The 23,088-nt window shown below is 40.1% G+C and overlaps 1 protein-coding gene across 13 annotated transcripts in view; it reads left to right on the top strand.

The window, feature by feature from the left end:
- LRRC3B (leucine rich repeat containing 3B) overlaps positions 1 to 22,269 on the top strand; it is an 89,565-nt gene extending 67,296 nt beyond the window's left edge. For all 13 annotated transcript variants that reach the window (XM_059162441.1, XM_059162449.1, XM_059162454.1 and 10 more), the window contains one exon: positions 21,013 to 22,269. In XM_059162441.1, coding sequence (XP_059018424.1) covers positions 21,177 to 21,956 — 780 coding nt within the window. In that variant the 5' untranslated portion in view covers positions 21,013 to 21,176 and the 3' untranslated portion in view covers positions 21,957 to 22,269. The remainder of the gene's footprint in view (positions 1 to 21,012) is intronic.
- Positions 22,270 to 23,088: the final 819 nt, after the last annotated feature.

Raw genomic sequence — 23,088 nt, 5'->3', positions numbered from 1 at the left:
AGATAAGTGGAAAAGTCTGTACTGGGAAGGGGAACGTGGCTCATCCCCAGGACACCAGTCTCCCCCAGCCCAACCTCCTGTGTCAGGGGCTTTTAGGTCCTTGAGAAACTAATGTCTGGGCCTTCATTGAGCAAACATGTCCCGAGCACGTCCTCTGTCGCTGACCCAGAGATGCTCACAGCTGAGACACTCATAGGTTCCAGAGGCCTACCACATAGCAGAGTTTGGCTCTGATCTATCCAGCCCTTCCATCTGTGACTTGAGGAATTGCTGAAGTGGAAAGAGAGAAGCAGAAAAAGAATGCCAGGGGCAGGGGTGAAGGGGCTGTGTGCTCACGTTCAGACCAAGTGTCACCAAATCAGGGAATCAGGGAGAACAGTCCAGCCTCACTGCCTCTTCTGTTATCACAGTCTGAGACTCCGTGCAAAGCAAAAAGCAACAGGTTGGGTAAAAATAATACATTCTGTCCTGACCAAACATTTTTTGAGCCGAACATGTATAAAAACTGGTTAATACAATTGCAATTTACTCAAAATTCCTGAAACCATGCTGCAGGAAATGGAATTTGTGACTGCATGTCAATATCATGATGGCCTTTTTTTTTTTTTTCTTTAATTGTGCAAGCAGTTAGAGGAGATAGGATGGGATTTTATATTATCTTTTTCTGGGAATGGCTGTCTCTTTTCTGTTTGACTTTCTTAGCTTCACCTGGACTGATTCTTACCTTTTTTTTTTTTCTTTCTTCCTTCCTTTCTTTCTTTCTTTTTTCTTTTTAACTTCTCTTAACCTGGTTGGTTGGTTCACTGAGATGGAGTAAATACTGGGATGGAAAATACCAATTCAGTTATATTTAAACTGGCATATGATGTCTGAGCAAGGAGATAAGGGAAGCCTTCCTGCATCCTGCAGACAATTAAATGAGTTTGGAAAGTTTTATTTGGTTTGTTGTTGACAAGAGCTCAGTCCCTGGGTGGCTGTTAATTTTTCCGGGTGATTCCCAAAGGAAAATCAAGCCAACTCAGGGCTACACATTTCCCTGTAGAATTTCAATGAACCACACAGTATGGAAAAGAGAAAACCATAGATCTCAGTTCTGATTTCCTTTTTTTTTTTTTTTTTGATGTTTTGTTTTGTGGGTTTTTTGTTTTTTCTTTAACGATGAAAAGAAGATTTTTGTATTTATTTACATTTGAGAGAAGCCGATGTTTAACTGGAAAGATAAAGGGCTCAGGCGGAGAACAGGAAGAGGCAAGAAGATTTCTAGAATAGATACAATGCATTGATCTGAAAAGGCCTGAGTCTTTCATCCACTGGCATAATTAGGTAAATAGGAGGCAGCCTGTCTGATGATCCTTCTGTTAGTTTAATTGCCATCAACAGTATCCCAGCAAGTTCTTTGTATGACTTCATTGTTCTACAAACACTGGTTTGTTTTTCCATTGTCTTCTTTTTTAGGGAGAACTTAAGTTTTTTGTTTTGTTTGTTTGTTTTTTGAAAAATATGTATCACGGGATTAAATAAATGAGGACCTTTGTATGTTCCACAATCCCCAGGTGGTCCCTGAGAAGATGAAATTTGAAACTGAACATTAGAGAACTTCACGGAATGAAGAATCTAAATCTGAAATCGAGGGTATATTACGTGAAGATTGGGCTGAAACTAACACCACTTAGTTTCTGCTAACAGATTGGAGGAGCAGCAGTTCTACTTCCTTTGATAAAACAGCAGTTCTGGAAGGGAAAACCTGAAGTTCTAGAAGGAAGGATAATATGAGTGTCAATTAATTGTCTGTTCACCTTTCATTTCAAATCAGGGTCCAGGGTCAGACTCAGGTCCTTGGCCTGGATTATCCGGTGAGAGTGTCTTTGAGGTCCCAGGTGTGGGCAGGCTCCCTAACTGGTTAATGGCCAAAATGAAATTAGAGGAGGTGGAGCTTCAGGGTTCTGCCTTTCAGCACTATGTTTTGGAGATTGGGTTCCATTCCATGGGAAACTTTTGCAGACCAAACAGCAGGTGAGAACCTCAGAGTGTCTACATGAACTGCAGATGTTCTTTAGCTTTGAGCAATTATAACATTCTTGAAAAATGTCCCTAGGATACTTTTACTGAGAAACATACTCTTCTATTTGTTGTCAGTATATATACCGTAAAAAATAGCAATCAGTTGTCACAATAAGACACATAGATATATTAACTTTCTTAATTGTTAAAATAGTCAGCTGACTCTTAGCTAACAAGCACCCCCAAACTCAGTGTCATTTGTGTTGCTCATAAATTCATGGGTAGCTGGATGGTTTTTCTGGTCTTGGCTGGGCTCACTTATGAGTCCGTGATCAGCTACAGATCAGAGAGTTGACTCTGATGATCTAGGCTGGACTTTCTTACAGGATGGAAGCATGGCCAGGTGTAGTCTAGAGTGACAGGCTAGGACAACTGCCCCTCCTCTCCTTTATCTGATTGCTTATCATCCAGCAGGCCAGGCAGGAATTGTTCACAGGGTGACTTGAGGTGATGGAGGATTCCAAGAGCAGAAGCAAGAGCATGTGTGGCCTCTTGGAGAGGCATAGGCTTGAGACTGGCATAAGGTCACTTTTGCCTCATCTGTGGTCAGAGGAAATTCCAAGGCCAGCCTAGTTAATGGAGTGGAGAAATAGATTCCACTTTTTTTTTTTTTAATCTTATCTTCTATGGTTTTATCTTATCTTATTTTATTGTACTGAGAGAGAGAGAGAAGGAATGTGTGTGAGTGGGGAGAAGGGAAAAGGGAGAGAGAGAACCTCAAGCAAACTCCACACTGAGTACAGAGCCCAACATGAGCCTTGATTTCAACACCCTGAAATCATAACCTGAGCCAAAATCAAGGGTCAGCGGCTTGACCAACTGAGCCACTGAGGCACCCCTAGACTCCACTTCTTGATGGGAGGAATTTAAGGTTACCTTGCAAAAGGACATGAATAAGACAGGGTGGGGAATAACGAAGACCGTTTTTTGAAACAATCTACCATAGCACATGAAATTAAGTATTATAGTGCTCACTTTATAGATGAAAAAAAATTGAGGTCCAGTGTTAAGTAACATGCCCTAAAAACTGGTAAGTAGTAAGTTACTAGCACTAATTCATAACTAGAAAGTGATTGAATGACAAATTAGGCAAACTTAGGCATGTCTAACTCCAAGGCCCTTTCTTTGACCACTCTGTAAGGTCTTTAAGGATCTTATTACTAAATGACCTTATCAAAAATGAAGTTGGTGCCTGAGGATAAGGAAATAGGACAGTATATAATTCAAAGATAAAAATAATCCACTCATTTTCATTTACTTAATCAAGGGCCACTTCTTTAATTGAATAAAACCATCCTAGTGATTGTTATGGATTATTCATTTCTTCATCTCTGCCTACAATAGATGTTAGTCATCATTGACTCTTTCTCTGTAGAATATTATAATATTATTGGCTTGATTTCTCTGTAGTAATATTATATAGCCTGAGAGGAATCAAGTGCAAATGGAATTTTCATTTGCAAAACTTGTCACTATATACTCCTCCAAATATTCGGGTAAAGTGATAGTGTATTAGTCATAGAAATTGAGTAGAATTAAATGTTGTTTAATTAGATCTGAATCAAGCCAATAACTTCTGTGAGTGTTTACGCTATTAAAGTAATGGGGTGTGGGGAGGCCTTTGGCAGGGGAACCAAGTATGTTGGCAAATTCTGAGCTAACAGGTTACTTTGCTGTAACTTCTCAGAACCTTTCACAGGCTCATGCCCGTTGTGACTCTCAGAGAGGGTATCTTTCAGACTCAGGGTAGTATAGAATATTTACTTGCTAGAACTCTCGGATACCTGGTATTCCACAGGACCCTTGGAAAAGCTGAACTGGATTCTCATCCTTTTGTATTCAGAGTCAATAGTATTGGTCAAGCATCTGCTATGAGTTGGACACTATCAGAACCAGGCATTATCAGAAACCCATGAAATAGGTAGGTCTTTTTATTTATAGTTGAGGAAACTGATCAGTTAGTTTTCTTGCCCACAATCCCGCAGCTGGTATCATAACTGTGAGTTAAACCTGGTTTTATCTACCTTCGGGCCTATAATGTTTCCTTTACATTATGCTGAGATTAGGAAAGTTTAAAGGACTGCCCATGGTAACTCGACTGGTTAGAAGAGACACATATTTTTATAATCCCTGTAACTCCTGACAGAGAAGAGGTTATCTGTCAATGCTTAGTGGCCAATCCCTTTATTACCTAGTTATTATGATCACGCTCATGGCAAAAAAAACTGACAATAGTAGAAAAAAGTGTAAGATTAAAAAGTAAAAAGTCGGGGCACCTGGGTGGCTCAGTGAGTTAAGCCGCTGCCTTCGGCTCGGGTCATGATCTCAGGGTCCTGGGATCGAGTCCCGCATCGGACTCTCTGCTCAGCGGGGAGCCTGCTTCCTCCTCTCTCTCTCTCTCTCTGCCTGCCTCTCTGCCTGCTTGTGGTCTCTCTCTGTCAAATAAATAAATAAAATCTTTATAAAAAAAAAAAAGTAAAAAGTCTTTTTCCATTTGTTCAGCTCCAGAACCATCCCTAGAGGATAAGACTATCATTTTTTATTGTTCTCCTATAACTTTTTAATTATACATGTTTGTTGTGTGTATATATGTGTGTAAATCTATTTTGTTTTACACAGATAAAAATGTACAGTTTTCATCTAATATACCTTTGACATCTTTTTTTAAAAATCAGGGTATGTAGATTCTTCTTTGTTATCGGTGTACTATTTTTAAGCAAATTTTTGTGATGGATTTTTAAAGTATTTCTAGTTATTTTTGAAAATTCATTCTTTTTAAAAAATTTTCTGTTATAGCAAACAGTGCCCCAATGAAGGAATAATCTTATCCATACATCTTTGTAGTTATGTTTTTATTGGAAAACAAAACCAAAAAGCCATGCAAGGCATTGTTTCTTCTGGTGACTTCTCCTAGGAAAAATTGTGGACTATTGCCAAGAAAATGTTATAGGGGCTGTAAATAAAAGGTTCTTTAAAATACAAATTTTGGACCAAATATAGTAGTCTCCTCTTTGGTCTACTCTGTTCTCCCCAGGGAGCAAATGGACTGAGCCAGTGGTCCTATCAGATGCCTCTGTGACTAAGATCCAAAATGACTAAAACCAAGAAAGGGTGACTCAGACTCTTCAAGCTCTTCTTGCACACTGGAACAACTCCACATATTTTGGTTTTGATGCTATGGACACATATTCAACACAAAATGGACAGATGCAACCAACTCTTGGCCATTTAAAGACTTGCCCATCATTTTATGCAATTGGCCCTTTTAGTGACATAGACAATGAACAGAATTCAGATGAGAAGCTTGACTCTATCAATTCCACCTCTAGGAATATATCTTAAGGAAATGAGCTAAGGGGCAACTGGGTGGTTCAGTCATTAAGCGTCTGCCTTCAGTTCAAGTCATGATCCCAGGGTCCTGGGATGGAGCCCCACATCGGCTCCCTGCTCAGCAGGAAGCCTGCTTCTCACTCTCCCACTCCCCTTGCTTTTGCTTGTGTTCCGTCTCTCACTGTGTCTCTCTCTGTCAAATAAATAAATAAAATCTAAAAAAAAAAAGGAAGTGATCCAAAAGGGAAAATCTATGAACTAGAAACATTTATTTCAATTCCACATTTTTATGATAAATTATTAGCAAAAATGGGAGAAAATTAAAATATGAGGATCATGACAATGTAAAATCTTAAAAAAGTAACAAAATTGTCACCTGTGCTAAAATGGCAATTAAAAATTACCTATAAGAACAAAATATTTGATTTGCTAGCTCTTTGAATTCTAGGCAGTCTTTTTCACTTATAAAACATTCTATCTATTTTATAATATTATTTGTAAATATAGTAAGTTAATAGTTCACAGAAGACAATTTATGTGGCTGTCTAGGAAGAATCTGAAATTTGAACAAAAAGTCTGTTTTAGTCTCAGTCAAGGATTGACATATTCTTATAAAAAGACAGATTTGACTAGGCTCTCCCCTAACTTTTAAGGATGTTGCCTGTAAGCAACATAATCAACCGCATGTCTCATTTTGTCTGGGACAATTCCTGTTTGAGCATGTTGTCCGAGCATGGTTGTTACCAGCACTGCTTTTCACTGTCAGAGGTGACTTCGCTTGCATGATAAACCTTGCAGACTCCGACACTACGAAGGTGATGCTAATCACCCCAACTTTATCATGTATCTCTAGTGAACACCATTCCTATAAGGTAAGTTTAGCCTTCTATGGCTTAGGAAGTGTTTCACAGAGCAATGACTTATATGATGCCCAAAGCCAAAACAGAATATACAGTGAAATGTTAAAGATCTTGCCCACCATATCATGTGGTAGCCCTTTCACAGGATCTTTGAAAAATTCTGAAATTTGAAAACGTTTTACTCTGCTTACTAATCATCTTTCACTATATTAATTAGTAATAATTTTGTAATTTGACATTTTTGTCTTCTTCCTTTGATGCCCAGGAAACTCAGAACTAAGCTAGGTCTTTAGATGAAGCAAAAATCATTAATATAATACAATGGAGAGTCAGCCACAACTGACTCTGTGTTCTAATCTCCACTTACTACGGAGTTAGTTTCCTGTGGCTGCTATAACAAATTACCACAAACTTTGTAGTTTGAAGCAACGCATATCTGTTCTATAGTTCTGGAAGCCAGAAGTCTGAAGCCATTTTTTTTTTCTTTTTCTTCTTTTTTTTTTTTTAATTTTTTATTTTTTATAAACATATATTTTTATCCCCAGGGGTACAGGTCTGTGAATCACCAGGTTTACACACTTCACAGCACTCACCAAAGCACATACCCTCCCCAATGTCCATAATCCCACCCCCTTCTCCCTAACCCCCTCCCCCCAGCAACCCTCAGTTTGTTTTGTGAGATTAAGAGTCACTTATGGTTTGTCTCCCTCCCAATCCCATCTTGTTTCATTTATTCTTCTCCTACCCACTTAAGCCACCATGTTGCATCACCACTTCCTCATATCAGGGAGATCATATGATAGTTGTCTTTCTCTGCTTGACTTATTTCGCTAAGCATGATACGCTCTAGTTCCATCCATGTTGTCGCAAATGGCAAGATTTCATTTCTCTTGATGGCTGCATAGTATTCCATTGTGTATATATACCACATCTTCTTGATCCATTCATCTGTTGATGGACATCTAGGTTCTTTCCATAGTTTGGCTATTGTAGACATTGCTGCTATAAACATTCGGGTGCATGTGCCCCTTTGGATCACTACATTTGTATCTTTAGGGTAAATACCCAATAGTGCAATTGCTGGGTCATAGGGCAGTTCTATTTTCAACATTTTGAGGAACCTCCATGCTGTTTTCCAGAGTGGTTGCACCAGCTTGCATTCCCACCAACAGTGTAGGAGGGTTCCCCTTTCTCCGCATCCTTGCCAGCATCTGTCATTTCCTGACTTGTTGATTTTAGCCATTCTGACTGGTGTGAGGTGGACCCAAATCACTTTGTCAGCTGGGCCCATTTCCTCCAGAGGCTTTGAGGGAGCATCTGTTTTCTTGCTGTTTCCAGCTTCTGAGGGCTGCCCGCATTACTTGGAGACACATCCCTCCGATCTCTGCCTCAATGTTATATTGCCTTCTCTCCCATATCAACTCCACCTCTGTCTCCTTCTGATAAAGACATCTGTGATTCCATTTAGGGTTTACCCAGATAATCCAGGATGATCCCTGCATCTCAAGATCCCTAACTTAATCATATCTACAAAGTCTCTTTTTTCATAAAAAGTAACATCCATGGGTTCCAGGGATTAGGACCTAGATACTTCTGGGGGGAGGTAGGGGGTAGGGGGGCAGTATTTTACAGCCTACCACAATCTGCCTTCTGCTCCCAAAGATTCACATCCATTCCCCCATGCAAAATATATTCATTCATATCACAATATCTCCCAAATTCCCAACCTGCTATGACATCAAATTGAAATCCAAAATTTCATCTAAATATCATCAGCTCAAAAGCCCCAAATCCCGTCATCTAAATCATCCAAAGTAAATACAAAGGAGATGGTGGGCATGATACGTCCTGGGTTGAAATTTCTCTCCATCCTCAAAGTAAAGTGTTTGGTCCAGTGCTTTGCACATAGTAGGTGTCCACGAAATGTTAACCACCATCGGAGTTATTACCTTTATTGCATTAAAGATAGGGTCACACTCTGGCCCTACACTCTCCTATCAGAGAGATGACGAAGTGTAAGGTTATGATGGCAAGGACAGTAACAATAATAGCAGTGGTTGAAGGGACAGTGGTAGTAAACTCACATGGAGATTTTATCATGTAACAGAAATTTTTCTAAGTGTTTTATAGCTGCTGTCTCAATTCACCCTCATTAAATCCCTTTGAGAGAGAAACTATTACCCACCCCATGTTCGATTGAGAAGACTGTAGGGTAGAGAGGTTATATAATTTGTAAGAGGCTAAGCTATGATCTCCATGCTCCCCATGTAAAACCAGGTCCACGCTACACTGTGTTTCAGTCGGTGTGCTAGTCCTTTCATAGTCCTGGCATAGATGAAATACAATTTCAAAAAATTGTTTTTCATTTCACCTTGGGTTTCTATTCTGTGTCACTATAAGGAGATAAGCCATACTCTAATGAGTATTCCTAAAACTCTCTTGCTTTATCAGGAAGGGATTTTTCTCTTGAAGTTCTATTGTTGTTGTTTATTTTTTAAGCATAGAATCTCCCATTCAAATTTTTCTTTTAAGAAACTTGAAACTTTCTAATAAGTTGAAAAATTGGTACAATGAACGCTTTTATATTAATCGCTTTCCATTTGCCAAGTGTTCATCTTTTGACACTTTTGTGTCCCTCTTTCCACATAAAAATATAGTTTTGTTTTTCCTGGGTATTTTGAAAGTTGCAATTGTCATTTCATTTTACCCCCAAATACTTCAGTATGTACCTCTTAAGCATTCTCTCCTTCCGAGTCAAATCATGAAAAACCCCCCAAATTTATATTTGATACAGAAACATCTATTTTGAGTTTGTGTTTGAAAATTTTCTCTAATTGTTCCAAAATCCTTTTCTCTAACTTTTTTTTTCACATCCAGAAGTCAGTCTTTTGCATTCCTTTGTCACATGTCTTTTTCCTTTTTTTTTTTTTTTTAAGATTTTATTATTTATTTGACAGAGAGAGATCACAAGTAGGCAGAGAGGCAGGCAGAGAGAGAGAGAGAGAGAGGAGGAAGCAGGCTCCCCACTGAGCAGAGAGCCCAATGCAGGACTCGATCTCACGACCCTGAGATCATGACCTGAGCCGAAGGCAGCGGCCCAACCCACTGAGCCACCCAGGCGCCCCAGATGTCTTTTTCCTTTAATCAGTAATGGTTCTGCAGACTGTTTGGGGTGTGTGTGTGTGTTTGTGTGTGTGTGTGTGTGTGGTGTGTTTTGTTGTCGTTGTTGTTTTGTTTTGTTTCCTTTCAGTGATCCTTAGAAGCATCCTCATCAGTCACCTCTGAAGTGTCTCAAATTCTGAACTGGTCAGTTCCTTTCCTTTTGATTAGGTTCAGGCTAAATACATGTTGGCATGCATACTATTACAGGTTACAGGTTATGTGAGAATCATATCCCAGTTGGTTATGTTTAAGAAAAAGACATGTACATCTCTGGAAAAGGAACGATCTGATATTTGAGGAAAACAGCCAAATATTGAAACCCACGATAGAACATAATCTTTAAGTGTTCCTTGATGGTTTCTGAAGCAACTTTCACATATATTTATCTATTGTGTCCTCATTACTGTGAGACCAATGAAGTGGATATTATTGATTGTAGTTCTAGGACAACAAAGGCTTAGAAGTGTGAGTGATTTGTTAAATTCCTGGAATTCATTACTTAGAAGCTGGGGTTTGAATCCAGTTTCTAGACTTTGGTTTGGATCTCAATCCTGTACTTTTCCCACCAAGTCAATGGATAAGGCTAATCAAAGCAAGGTTTTTGGTTTTTTTTTTTTAAAGGGTCACTCATCCTACTCAGAAATCCAACTGAATTCGACATAAGTCAGTGTTTTCTAAAAGCAGCTTTCAGGTTGCTTCAGGACCCTGGTGAGTTTTAGGGAGCCTACAATTATGTAGATTATGTGTTAAGAGCTTGCAAAGCTCTCACAGTTAAATGTCATAGGCACTTGCTGAGAAGTAATAAGAGAGAAGCAGAAAGAAACTGAGATGGATAGGTTCCCACTCAATCTCAATCTCAAACATGCTCAACTTGGAGCATGTTGAATAATAAATACAGATGTTCGCAAAGACAGTCTTATCTTTATTCTGTGTTTAGTCCCACAGAGAGATACATACTAGGTCCAAAACAAAAACAAATAAACAAAAAGGAAGTGGTTTTTATTTGTGTATTTCTTTGCTTTTCTCTGTTTTTTTCAGTGGGTTCACTGGTGGGAAGAATATGTCAGTCCATCGTGAAGACCTATGGGCATTAGGTCATGTAGAAAGGAGGCATTGTGTTCATAAGAGTTGTTGTTTTTTTTTTCTTCATAAATTGAGGGTTTGCTTAAAGGATTATTTTGTAAAATAGGTTGAAAAGAGGAAAAGCAGTACCTGAACTGAATGAAATCTGGGACAGATGGATATCATGTCATTTTGATAAGAAAGTTTTGTATGAATAGCCTTTAAAGGATTCTTAAAGGAAAAGGACTTTCTCTTCTTGTTATTAACTTTCCCCAAGTTTGTAGGAAGCAATCAACAGAGGACTGGTTTGGCATTTAAAACTCAGTACTTGTGTGTACAGACCCTCCATATCAAAAAGTGGCCAGTAGTAAAGATACATAACCCGAAGAATGTTGAATGGGATCTATTCTGTAGAACATTTGCATCTAGGTTCTGACCTTCTGCTAACCAGCTGTATGACTTTAAACAGTCTCCGTTCAGTGAGTTCCTCAACTATACTAAAATAGAACCAGTGATGCTTATCATGTATATCTAAAAGGACTGGATAGAGATAATTACATGAGAGCATATCCATGGACTTGTCCCACAAGCATCTAATGTAATGGTAGTTCACAAATGTAAGGCAAATGTAATTTTAGAACTTTTGGTTTAGAAATATAGGGGAGGAAATTTTTTCTCTACATTTGTGGGTTCATTTGGCTGGTCCATTAATTAAATTAATGTAAGATGGGTGCTTGGGTGGCTCAGTGGGTTAAAGCCTCTGCCTTCAGCTCAGGGCATGATCTCAGGGTCCTGGGATCGAGCCCCGCGTCAGGCTGTCTGCTCGGCAGAGAGCCTGCTTCCCCCCTCTCTCTATCTGCCTGCCTCTCTGCCTACCTGTGATCTCTGCATGTCAAATAAATAAATAAAATCTTAAAAAAATAAAATAATAAATTGGTGTAAGATAAGTTAATAGGAAAAAAGAATTAATTACATACAGGGAGTATGAGAGTCAGGCAGTTGAGGTGTGCATGCCATTCTGAGCTAAAATGAAGGGGGTAGGGGTCTGGGGTTTCAAAGGGAAGGAAGACCATTCCCAGAAAGATGGGAAGAGCAAATGTTTAGCAAACATATGTTTGTGGGGCCATGAAGAGACAATGGGACACAGAAAGGAAGTTGAACAAACAGGCCCTGCCAATTTTCACCTATCTCACCACACATCGTCCATACTCTTTGTAGTTCTCTCTGGTGCTAGCTGTCTTCCTAAACCAGGCCCTCTAGGAGTTCTTAGAGGCAGTTAAGAGGGTGGTATAAAGCTCTTCCTGGGTCTTTTAGGATTTGATTGTCTTCAGCTCAAGATAAGCATCACGCCAGAGTAGTGCTCCCTGGAGAGACCTGTTCTCAGCCCCCTCAGAAGCATATGCCAGCTGTTCTCCCTCCTCCCATCCTGCCAGTCTTCCTGTCTAGCAATATTTCTCCAGTGTAAAGCACATTATGGTCCTTACTCCTCATCTTAGTGGAATCAATTGAGGAGGAGGAAAAATATTATGGTAGTTCCTCTCTAAAGAGGTGTGTGGTGTCATGTCTGACCATATGAGCTCTGGAAGGCAGAGGACTTGAGTTCAGATGGTGCCTCTTTAACTCAGCATCTATGTCTAGAGGAAAAGTTACATCATCTCTTTATGCTTCAATTTACCCATCTGTGCGAGGGTCATAATTGCTACCTTTAATGATGGAACTGAGGATTAGACAAGGTGATAGATGTATATCCAGAATAAAATGCAACTCATTTTCTGCTTCCGCCATTCCTTTCACCTCAGTTCTGTGCAGATGATCATCTTCCTCTAGTCCCTGAATGAAAGCATTGCTCAGCCCCCATGATTTTGTGCCAGTCTCAGGTAATAGATTGCCTTGCCATTACTTTAAGTCACAAACCCATTAACTTAAACTGAAGTAAAAATTAAATATGGTAATGGAAATGTCTCATTCAAGAGATTAGCCAGTACTCTGAATTTCATCTAATATTTAGCAAATCTCCCCTCTCCTTGTTTCAGCCATAAAGGAAAGGGAAAGAAGGTACGGTGGGTAGCTTGATTTCTCCTCTCTGCCCCTCCACCCCACACCTCTCCCAGGCCTTCAGTGTCTGGGTTTCAGCTACTCTGCTTGGAGGCTCACTAGAAGGTGGAATGAGATGCACCTGGTACTTCTTCCCAGGGCTCCTTCAAGCCCTCTACTTACTCATATGACTCTCTTTGTCCCCGTGGTGGATATATTCCAGATAGTCACTTCCCCCAAATCTAAGCATCTGCCCTTCAGTTGCTTGTTGCTCAGGACCCTCTGCCTTATCAAGGAATCTTATGGGACCATGAAAAAGGACTTGAGATACTTTTCCTGGGAATCTCCTTCCTTCACGTGGCCAATCTGACCCATAGGAAATAGTTTTCTATCCTTTTTCTGACAAATTTTGGGAGTGCGGTCTCACCCCGACATCAAAACATTATCCAACTCTACCGCCAAACAATGGGTCAACCTTGTTCTTGTTCTAGGACATTCTGCACCTCCACATAAGCTCCACAAATCCTATAATAACTCCCTCCTCTCTTTGGGGAGATGACAGGATAGGTATCTCTTGATGCCTTTTAACCTCAAAGTGGGCAAGGACTTATGTGTGAGACTCAAAGGATATCGTCAGCAACATGGCAACCTGAAACCTCACTTTGGAATTCTATGTCCATTTAACCAGGGACCTAGTCAGAACTTTAATTTTATCATCCATTATTCATGTTAGATGAGTTCATCACTTAATAAATACTTGGCATGGAATAAAAGCCAAGTAAACAATAGCTATTTTAATGATGAAATGAGAATGGATCCTAATGATTTTGATAAGAATTTATTAAATTCTTACCATGGGCAATAAGAGAATAAAAAAATGAGTAAGAAATTGGTCCTACCCTCTGAAAACCCGTGGTCTGGTAGCAAAGATAAACGAATAGCTTTAATTACAAAAGCAAGAGTTTCGAGATTTCAGGAGCTCCTGATTTTAAACATTATGGGTCTGCAAGCAGATTAAATTCCTTCTAAATATAAGGATCCTTAGTTCCTCCTGTATCCATCAGTCTTATCAGTTCATATCCTTAACTAAGTGATGATAACTGCTCTTCTAAAGCAGCCACATAAAGGACTCCCACGCCAGATCTTCCTCAGCTGGAAAGCGATTCCAGGCTGGAGAGGCCTTTGCTTGGGATGACTTCTGATGAATCTCATATTTGTGGAACAAAGTGCTGTTCATCATCACTTTTGGAGTTGCTGATCTCTGTTTATTGAGCTAGGTTTCTGTGTCTGGGTGAGGAAGCATAGTGGGACATAAGATTGGAAGAGGAGGATTGTTATAAACCACAGGGGGGTCATAAAAGCTTTACAACCACTGGAAATACGTGGTCAGAGGGTTATTTTAACCTGAAGTTAGAAGAAGAACAGAAGCTGCATGTGGGCAGTCAAGGAAGAACACTTTTGCTTCCTTTTGGAGCAAAAAGATGGAGGTTTAAACAGGAAAGTGGGGACCCAAAGCTCAAAAGAAGGGGGACAAGGAGGATGAAAATGAAAACTGTTCTCAAAAAATCAGGAGGGAAGAACTGGTGGTGTATGGCAGAGGAGGAAGGTAGTTGGGTGGGGATAAAGGGTGAAGATTTTACTTTTAGAGATACCCATTTTGAAGCCTAGGCTGAATCTTGTGGTTGTGAATGGAAGGGTAGAACTGAAGCTCCTTGCAGAACTCAGTTCAAAAGACATGAATGAAGATGTTGTCTCCATGAACAAGATCTCAAAGAGCAGCAATAGAGAAAATATCTATACAGTTCATTCACCTCAATCACTCAGATCCCAGTGGTCCTTAAGTTTTTGGTCAGGAATTACACATTGATGTCTTATGCAGCCCATACGTAGTCTATAGAAAACCTGAGCATATAAAGAAATCCTTATATATTCTACAATGGGTTATAAAGCTAATTTTGGAAATACTACATTGAAAATATCACATACTCAAACTGTTGTCTTTATGGAAGTAAATGAAAACTACCCAAATGAGAACAAGCAGAGGCCATTTTCCCCAAGCTTTCTATAGCAAGGGAGCCAGCCGCCATCCCCCGCATTTGGCAGAGACTCACAGGCAGGCAGCGGAGTGGAAAAGCTTGATAGTGGGAAAAATTCTGGAAGGCTTCAGAAGTGTCCTGGTTGGGGACTCCTGGCATAGGGAAGTTGGAGGCAATCTAGCTAGAACTAGAGCATCCCATGCGATTGGCAAGGGGAGCAGATTGGGCTTTCCCTGGTTAGTCCTAAATAGGAAGTAGGAATGAAAATGAGGGAAGCTGGCAGTTACTGATTTGGCTGAATTGGGAAAATCGCTATTGATGTTGTAGTTCGTCTTCCTGGGCTGGTTGCAGCAGGTTGGGGGTTCAAGTTCTTTTTTTTTTTTTTTTAAAGATTTTATTTACTTATTTGACAGAGATCACAAGTAGGCAGAGGCAGGCAGGGCCGAGGGGTGGAGGCTTGGGGTTGGGGAGGTGGGGAAGCAGGCTCCCCGCTGAGCCGAGAGCCCTATGCGGGGCTGGATCCCAGGACCCGGGACCATGACCAGAGCAGAAGGCAGAGGCTTTAACCCACTGAGCCACCCAGGTGCCCATCAAGTTCTATTTTTATGTACAGTCTCACCGTTGTCCCTTTGTATCTTCAGTCTCTCATGTCGAAACATGTTCAGCTTTTTAAAATATTTTGTAGTTATTTGCCCAACCTTCTTAGCCACTGTTGTCCAACTGTTTCACATGCTCAAAAATTGTCTTCTGAGACATCAGATTGTTTTTTTCAGTTTATCCCTGGTCCTTTTGTATTAACTTCTTCTCACTTTTATGTAAACCAAAACAAACAAAACACCTTTATACCACAGAAAGTTAAATCCATCAGAAGGGTATTAAAAAACAAAAATGGAGAACAGTGTGGAGATTCCTCAAGAAATTAAAAATAGAGCTTCCCTATGACCCTGCAATTGCAATACTGGGTATTTACCCCCCAAAGATACAGATGTAGTGAAAAGTAGGGCCATCTGTACCCCAATGTTTATAGCAGCAATGGCCACGATCGCCAAACTGTGGAAAGAACCCAGATGCCCTTCAACGGACGAATGGATAAGGAAGATGTGGTCCATATACACTATGGAGTATTAGGCCTCCATCAGAAAGGATGAATACCCAACTTTTGTAGCAACATGGACAGGACTGGAAGAGATTATGCTGAGTAAAATCAGTCAAGCAGAGAAAGTCAATTATCATATGATTTCATTTATTTGTGGAGCATAACAAATAGCATGGAGGACATGGGGAGTTAGAGAGGAGAAGGGAGTTGGGATAAATTGGAAGGGGAGGTGAATCATGAGAGACTATGGACTCTGAAAAACAACCTGAGGGGTTTGAAGTGGGGGGTAGGGGAGGTTGGGGGAACCAGGTGGTGGGTATTAGGGCACGGATTGCATGGAGCACTGGGTGTGGTGCAAAAATAATGAATACTGTTATGCTGAAAATAAATTTAAAAAAATTTTTTTCACTGGGAAAAATAAATAAATAAATAAATAAATAGGTTAAAAAAAAAAAACCTCCTTTTCTCCCCCTGTTGACCCCGAGTTCCACGCCTCAGATAGGCACAATTAATAGTTTCTTATGCATTTCCTTCCATATGGATCCTTTCAGAAATGATCTATGCATATGGAAACTTATAAATTCTAGAACTATAGCTGCACATTTACTTTCTCTTTTTAGAAATTTTGCACAAATAAGATGATGCTATAGGAAACCCTTTCTCCAAGCTGCTTTTTGAGGTCATCTTTGGAGACCTTTATATCAGTACAATTCAGTCTAAGTTGTTCTTGTCTTTTAAAAATTGAATAGCTATTCCGCAGTTGCTCATAGGAGAAGAGAGCCCCAAGTCTCCCCTTGTCAAGTTTTGAGAGTGTTCTTTACACCTTCACTGACAGTGGATATGCTTCCTCATTTTAACCAAGATGTTAGGTACTTTAACTTGAATTTATTTTACTGTCAGTGAGAGCAAAGATCTATTCATGTGATTTATTGGTCATTTGTGCATATTGCTTTTCTGCCCATTTTTCTGTTGGATCAGGTTCCCGTCCCTTTGTACGAACTCCTTGTATACTAATTGAAATTAACCCTTTATTTTATCGCCTGTCCTTTCATTTTGTGTATGGTCTTACTTTTTGCCATATGTAAGTTTTAATCTCAAGTACTTAAATTTATGAGGTTTGGGTTTTTTTCCCATTGATTTGAATTTTACCTCCCAAATCAAAAGGCTTCCCTGTGTTGCTCTGTTCTGCTTTTTAATCAAATCCTTGTGGGTAGCAGAGTTGCGTGGAATGTAATTGGGAGGAATCGGTGTGCCTGGTATTTCTTCCTGAATTGGTACACTCACTTATCTCAGAAGAGTTAATGAAAGCTTTGGGTTAGAAGCCCTGAGTGTCCCTGAGTGTCCCATAATGATGGGAAGAAAAGAACAGGAAGCAAGATAGAGTTGTTAATCAACCACTGAAAGATCTGTCTTCTCAGGCTGTCTGCTAAATGCACTTTTTTTTTCCTTCTGGAAACAGTACTTGATGGTTGCCACCCAATCTAGGCATTAATTGCTGTGGCTTGGAAACCTGTGTGACAGGGAAATGTGAGCAAGGCATGGTCTGGGGATAAATAAAATGGCCCCCTTTGGGAGCACAGCTCATACCTAAACACCACATCCAAAAATACCATAGTGTCCTAGTGTCCTGCCCCAGACATATTGGAAGGGAATGAGGATAGGGTAATGTAATGAGTTGAGAAGTGGAGAGGGGGAATCAAGAGGTAGACGAGATGCTGTTCAATTTGTTCTGCCCCTTTCTCAGGTCTTGTTCCTTATCAGGAGGACAGGAAGTGATGCTGCTTTTGTTCTTGCCATTCTAGTGTGACCCCTGCCCTTCTTTGTGCTCTGTATCCTCATTCTGAAGTTAGTAGGGAGGCCCTCTCTTTTCCCAGCAGGATAGTTTGTTTGCTATTTTGCATTTGTGGATAGACCTGACTGAAACAGAACAGGAGGATGTTTGAGATTTAGAATGTTTGTTTCAGAGTTCGCTGCTCTTTAAACCTGTGCTATGCTGGGTGATAACCCATGAATACCCATATTTTACTATGAGGCACATCTCCCCATGTCTTCCCTTTCCAAGAAACCCTCTTGACCTAGCAACAATATAAGACAATGTCAAGCTGCCAAATCCCTTTGGAAAATAATAATTTAGCATAAGAGAGTGGAAAAGCAGTTTTTCCATCCTCCTTGCTGAAGGTGACCTTGACTCAATAACTTTGGGCCTCTGTCTGCCTCCTGGACATCGAAGGGCTCAGTTCTCTATTTCTTACCTCTCTTCTCACTTCGTCTTGGCTGAGGGAGGAGGCTCTAGGGGCTGAGTCATAGCAGCCCAGTCATCTAGCCAATCCCAGAGCTTTTATTTCTCTTTTATCAAACATCATAGAAAGAAAAAGGATACTTAGTTTGAGTCCAACCTCTCTGAATACAAGAGACACTCTGTATTTGTGTTCCTAATAGGCATTCTACTCATTGTCTAGATAGATCATTTGGGCATGAAGAGGTATTACACTCTGATGTTGAGAACTTACGGTGTGTCCTAATCATTTCTCAGCTGTTACCAGGACCATTGGACTGGTCATTTTGGAGAAATCAAGATTAAGTGTCAAGGAGCCTACTGAAAAGAAGCTCCATTCTTTCTTCCATCAACTAAGAGCCTGCACTCATGATTTTTTCCAAAGACTGCCATGTCAACATATAAAATCAATAGACATTGGATAAACCAATGTTTATATTAAAAATAAAAATAGTCACCATAAGGAAGAAAAAGCATAGCTAGATCCTTCAATATTTTATTGGACCATTCATCTTATAGACATTTATTTAGCCCTTACAGCATGCCAAGAACTAAGGTAGTGTTTGAGAATATATCTGGAATAATAATAGTAACTGTAGCCAATAATTTTGAACTCCTTACTGCTTTTTGAGGCATTGGGCTAAATGCTTTATGTAGATTATCTCATATGACTCTCAAATCAACTCTGTAATTGGGTTCTTTTATAATTTCTATACAAAGATAAGGAAAATGAGGTTTGGCAAGGTTAAATAACTTGCCCAGGAACACATTGCTAACAAAGATTACAGCTGGGACACAAACCAGTGTAGTTTTCACTTTTTAATTGTTTGCTGTTGTTTCTTCATGAGGTAGAAACAAGATCCTGCCCTCCTAGAACGTTGTCTCAATTGGTGAACATTTTCCTTCAGATAGACTCTGAATCAGTCTCTGGAGAGATGTGGAGTGTCTCCCAGAGAAGGCCTTTCATTTTTCAACAGGATCTGTGCTGTTCACAGGAGTTGGTTGATTACATGGACTCTTTTTATTTTCTCTATTCAAGTTCATGTTTCCCATCTCTTGTGTCCTTCTATGTTTTCATCCTGGCATCCTTTGCCTTATCCTTCTGCCCACCCTCTTTCCTCTCTGAGTGCCCTCCTCTCCACACCTGTTTGTTTTTCTCTCTCCTACCTAGACAATCACTAGAGTGCCCAAAAATCATGCAATGCACTGTTGAAGAAAAACATGGAAGGGAGGGAAACTCACTGCAAATGAAATGAGCTCTTGATGGATGGCTTCATAAGCCTAGGGGTCCTTCTTTAGCGTTCTCTGGCATTTAAGGGATTCAGGATTCCAAAAGCACATCCACTCCATTCTGCTGGTGCTAATCTCATTTTTTTCCATGATTAACAGCCCCGTTCATTATGTTTTCAGCTCACATTAATCTTCTCTTCTGTGAGTTTGGTAACATTTGGAGTCATTTCCCTCTGTATTTATCCATCTGGGATCTTTAGAGAAGATAAGTTTGCAGAGAGTCATTTGTTACTTAGAGCAATGAGAGGAGGGAATATTCTCCTTATTTCTCACATCCTGAAAGAGGACTCTCGGAATTCAAACATGGAGCTCCCTCCAACTCCATAGGGTACTCAATTTGGGATTGAGCTGCAACATAACAGCGTCAGAAATCACAACAAGCAATGCTCCATGGATCCTGAGTCCTAGGAGGACCCTAGAATGGACGAGATCAGGAGAATGTCGTGGGGGTAGTGGAGAGACTTAGGACATTAATAAGTCAGAACAAAGCCTTTGGCCTGAGTCCAGTCTCTCCCACCTACAAGCTATTTGACCTTGGGCGAATCTCATAATCTCTCCAAAATCTGCTCACTTCCTCTGTGAACTGGTCTCAAAGATGCCTGTCTTCTCTACATGAAAAAGGAGGCTTGAGTGTTCACTTATATTCTCATCTCTGTTTTTGAATAAGCTTGTATCCTTACTTATATCACTTAATTGTTGTCATTTTGGAAGCCTTGTCCAACAATATTGTATGTTTGTATATATATATATATATTTATGAATAATATATATATTTCAACAATCATATATTTACGATTAGAAAGAAGAAAATAGGCTATTGGGAAAGTTTTAGAGGCTAACATATTTAAGTTCTTATCTCCTATTTTATTTTAAAAAGTCTTGAAGGGGCGCCTGCGTGGCTCAGTCAGTTAAGCAGCGGACTCTTCCTTTCATCTCAGGTCATGGTCTCTGGGTTGTGAGATTAAGCCCCGTGTCTAGCTCTGTGCTCAGTGCAGCATCTGCTTGCGAGTCTCTCCCTTTCCCTCCCCCTCCTCCTCCCTTTCTGCCCCTCTCTCCACTTGCTCTCCGTCTCTCTCTCTCAAATAAATGAATAAAATCTTAAAAACAAATAAATAAATAGATAAAAATAAAAAACCTTGGAGGTGTGTGTTGTATTTGAAGATCTACCGGGAAGAGGGTAGTTTGTTTAGAAAACAGAAAAACAGGGAGAAAGCCCTTTCGGAGAACCTGGTCTATCAGCCCCTAGGGACATTCTGTCGTGAAAGTTGGAATGCATTTATTCCTTTCTTAATTCAAGTAAGATGTTTTTTAGAGAAAATATTCCAACTGGACATCCATTCAAAAACCATGACAATTTTTGCTATCTATGGTCATTAACCATGAAATATCGGTGTTATTTCTCATTGCTACTGAAGAGCAGGTCTAAATTGCATTAATGCATCTGTTACTATAGAAAGGGGGGAAGGTCTAGTTAAATTTTATTGCTGTCTAATTTAGAAGGGGTTCAGGATGCTGAGAGGACAAATAGAGACAAGAGAAATCTGGACTGTTTGCTGTAATTCTGCAGAACTATAACCAAGGCAACAGGATTCGGAAATGTCATTTATTGACAGTCCTTTTGCCCAACACCTGGGATTTGGGCAAGAGACTCCCATTATGCAGATAACTCCCAGTGCTATCGATGAAAATTAACTACATAACCAACTCTCCTGCCCACATAGAACACCAGACGCCTGAGAGCACTTTTAATTGCAGCGTACCTCCCTCTGCAAAAAAGCTAATTACATCTGCTTCCCTTTCCTTTAGGTACCCAAGCAAGGACAGGAATAATGAAGAGACACGTGTGTTAGTTGCAACCTTTTGAACCAAGCAAGGAGGAAATCAACAGTGTGGACAGGGCTGGAACAGTTGCCACACTTGCTTGTTGGAGTGAATGAGGAATGGGCTTGTGATTATGCTGACATTTCAGCATGAATCTGGTAGACCTGTGGTTAACCCGTTCCCTCTCCATGTGTCTCCTCCTACAAAGTTTTGTTCTTATGATACTGTGCTTTCATTCTGCCAGTATGTGTCCCAAGGGCTGTCTCTGTTCTTCCTCTGGGGGTTTAAATGTCACCTGTAGCAATGCAAATCTCAAGGAAATACCTAGAGATCTTCCTCCTGAAACAGTCTTATTGTATCTGGACTCCAATCAGATCACCTCTATCCCCAACGAGATTTTTAAGGACCTTCATCAACTGAGAGTTCTCAACTTGTCCAAAAACGGCATTGAGTTTATCGATGAGCATGCCTTCAAAGGAGTGGCTGAAACTTTGCAGACTCTGGACTTGTCTGACAACCGGATTCAAAGCGTGCACAAAAATGCCTTCAATAACCTGAAGGCCAGGGCCAGAATTGCCAACAATCCTTGGCACTGTGACTGTACTCTACAGCAAGTTCTGAGGAGCATGGCATCCAACCACGAGACAGCCCACAACGTGATCTGTAAGACTTCTGTGTTGGACGAGCACGCCGGGAGACCATTCCTCAATGCTGCCAATGACGCTGACCTTTGTAACCTCCCTAAAAAGACTACTGACTATGCCATGCTGGTCACCATGTTTGGCTGGTTCACCATGGTGATCTCCTATGTGGTATACTATGTGAGGCAAAATCAGGAGGATGCCCGGAGACACCTGGAATACTTGAAATCCCTGCCGAGCAGGCAGAAGAAAGCAGATGAGCCTGACGACATTAGCACTGTGGTATAGCCTCCGAGCCGACCAGCGCCGAGAAAGAAATTTGTTGGCAGTTGCGATAGGATAAGTGGTTTACTTCTCCCATCCATTGTAAACATTTAAAACTTTGTATATCCATTTCTTTTGACTTATGCCACTGTTGAAATTTTAACAAACATGACAACATAATGAATCATTTTAGTTTAGGTGACCTACCCCTTACTTGTACCCCCAGTGGTATATTCCTTGAGTAAGCTACTCTCTGAACATAAGTTAGATCCATCTCACTATTTAATAATGAAATTTATTTTTTTAATTTAAAACCAAATAAAAGCTTAACTTTGAACCATGGAAAACAGAGTGACTTATTGGTCCAGAAAACAGTATGGCCATTCCGTTGCTTTCAAGAGAAACAGACAACCCTTATGACCCTAAAGAACTATCATAATGAAAGATGTGTTATTAAGCCCTACTATACACCAGGGAGCCATAGCTGAATTATCGACCAAGGAAAGTATCTGTCAGACTTTAAAATACTAGCCTTAGCAAACCCGAGTGATAATGCAGTGTGGCACCCTACAGAGACTTCAGTGGGGATGCTGCTAGGTGCTTACTATCCAAAAGTTGAAAAAAAAAATATATATATATAACATAAATATATATATGTATATATGTCATATAGATATATGCATATCTATCTATATATACATAGCTAAACACAGTATTTTTACTCTATATTAAAAACATGTAAAAGAAGAGGACAAAAGATGTGTCCTCTGTAAGGACAGAGGACACATTCTGTCCTTAGGGTCACCTTTTGTGGGCAGGGGTATATGAGTAACACATAAATAGAGATGCTGAAAAGGAAAATGCTAATAGTGTAGCACCCACTGTGTGTGAGGCATTTTTATACTATGATTATGGCTCTCAACCCTCACTACAAAAGGAAAACGTGACAACTGCCCCATTTAGAGGAGACTACAGGTGGAAGGAGTTCAATGGCCTACCAAGTAGAAAGTACTAGAACATGAATTTGAAGTATATCTTTCTCTCTCCAAAAGCTGAGACCCTCTCATTATGTTCCTACTAGGTTGGTTTGTAGTTACATGCTAAAAATGTGGCCATGTTAAGTGTATAGTTCCACAAGTTTTGACAAATGTATATT

This window comes from Mustela lutreola, chromosome 2, assembly GCF_030435805.1.
Source record: "Mustela lutreola isolate mMusLut2 chromosome 2, mMusLut2.pri, whole genome shotgun sequence".
NCBI lineage: Eukaryota > Metazoa > Chordata > Mammalia > Carnivora > Mustelidae > Mustela > Mustela lutreola.
The sequence above is the reverse complement of the archived record's forward strand: the minus strand, read 5'-3'. Positions and strand labels throughout refer to the sequence as shown.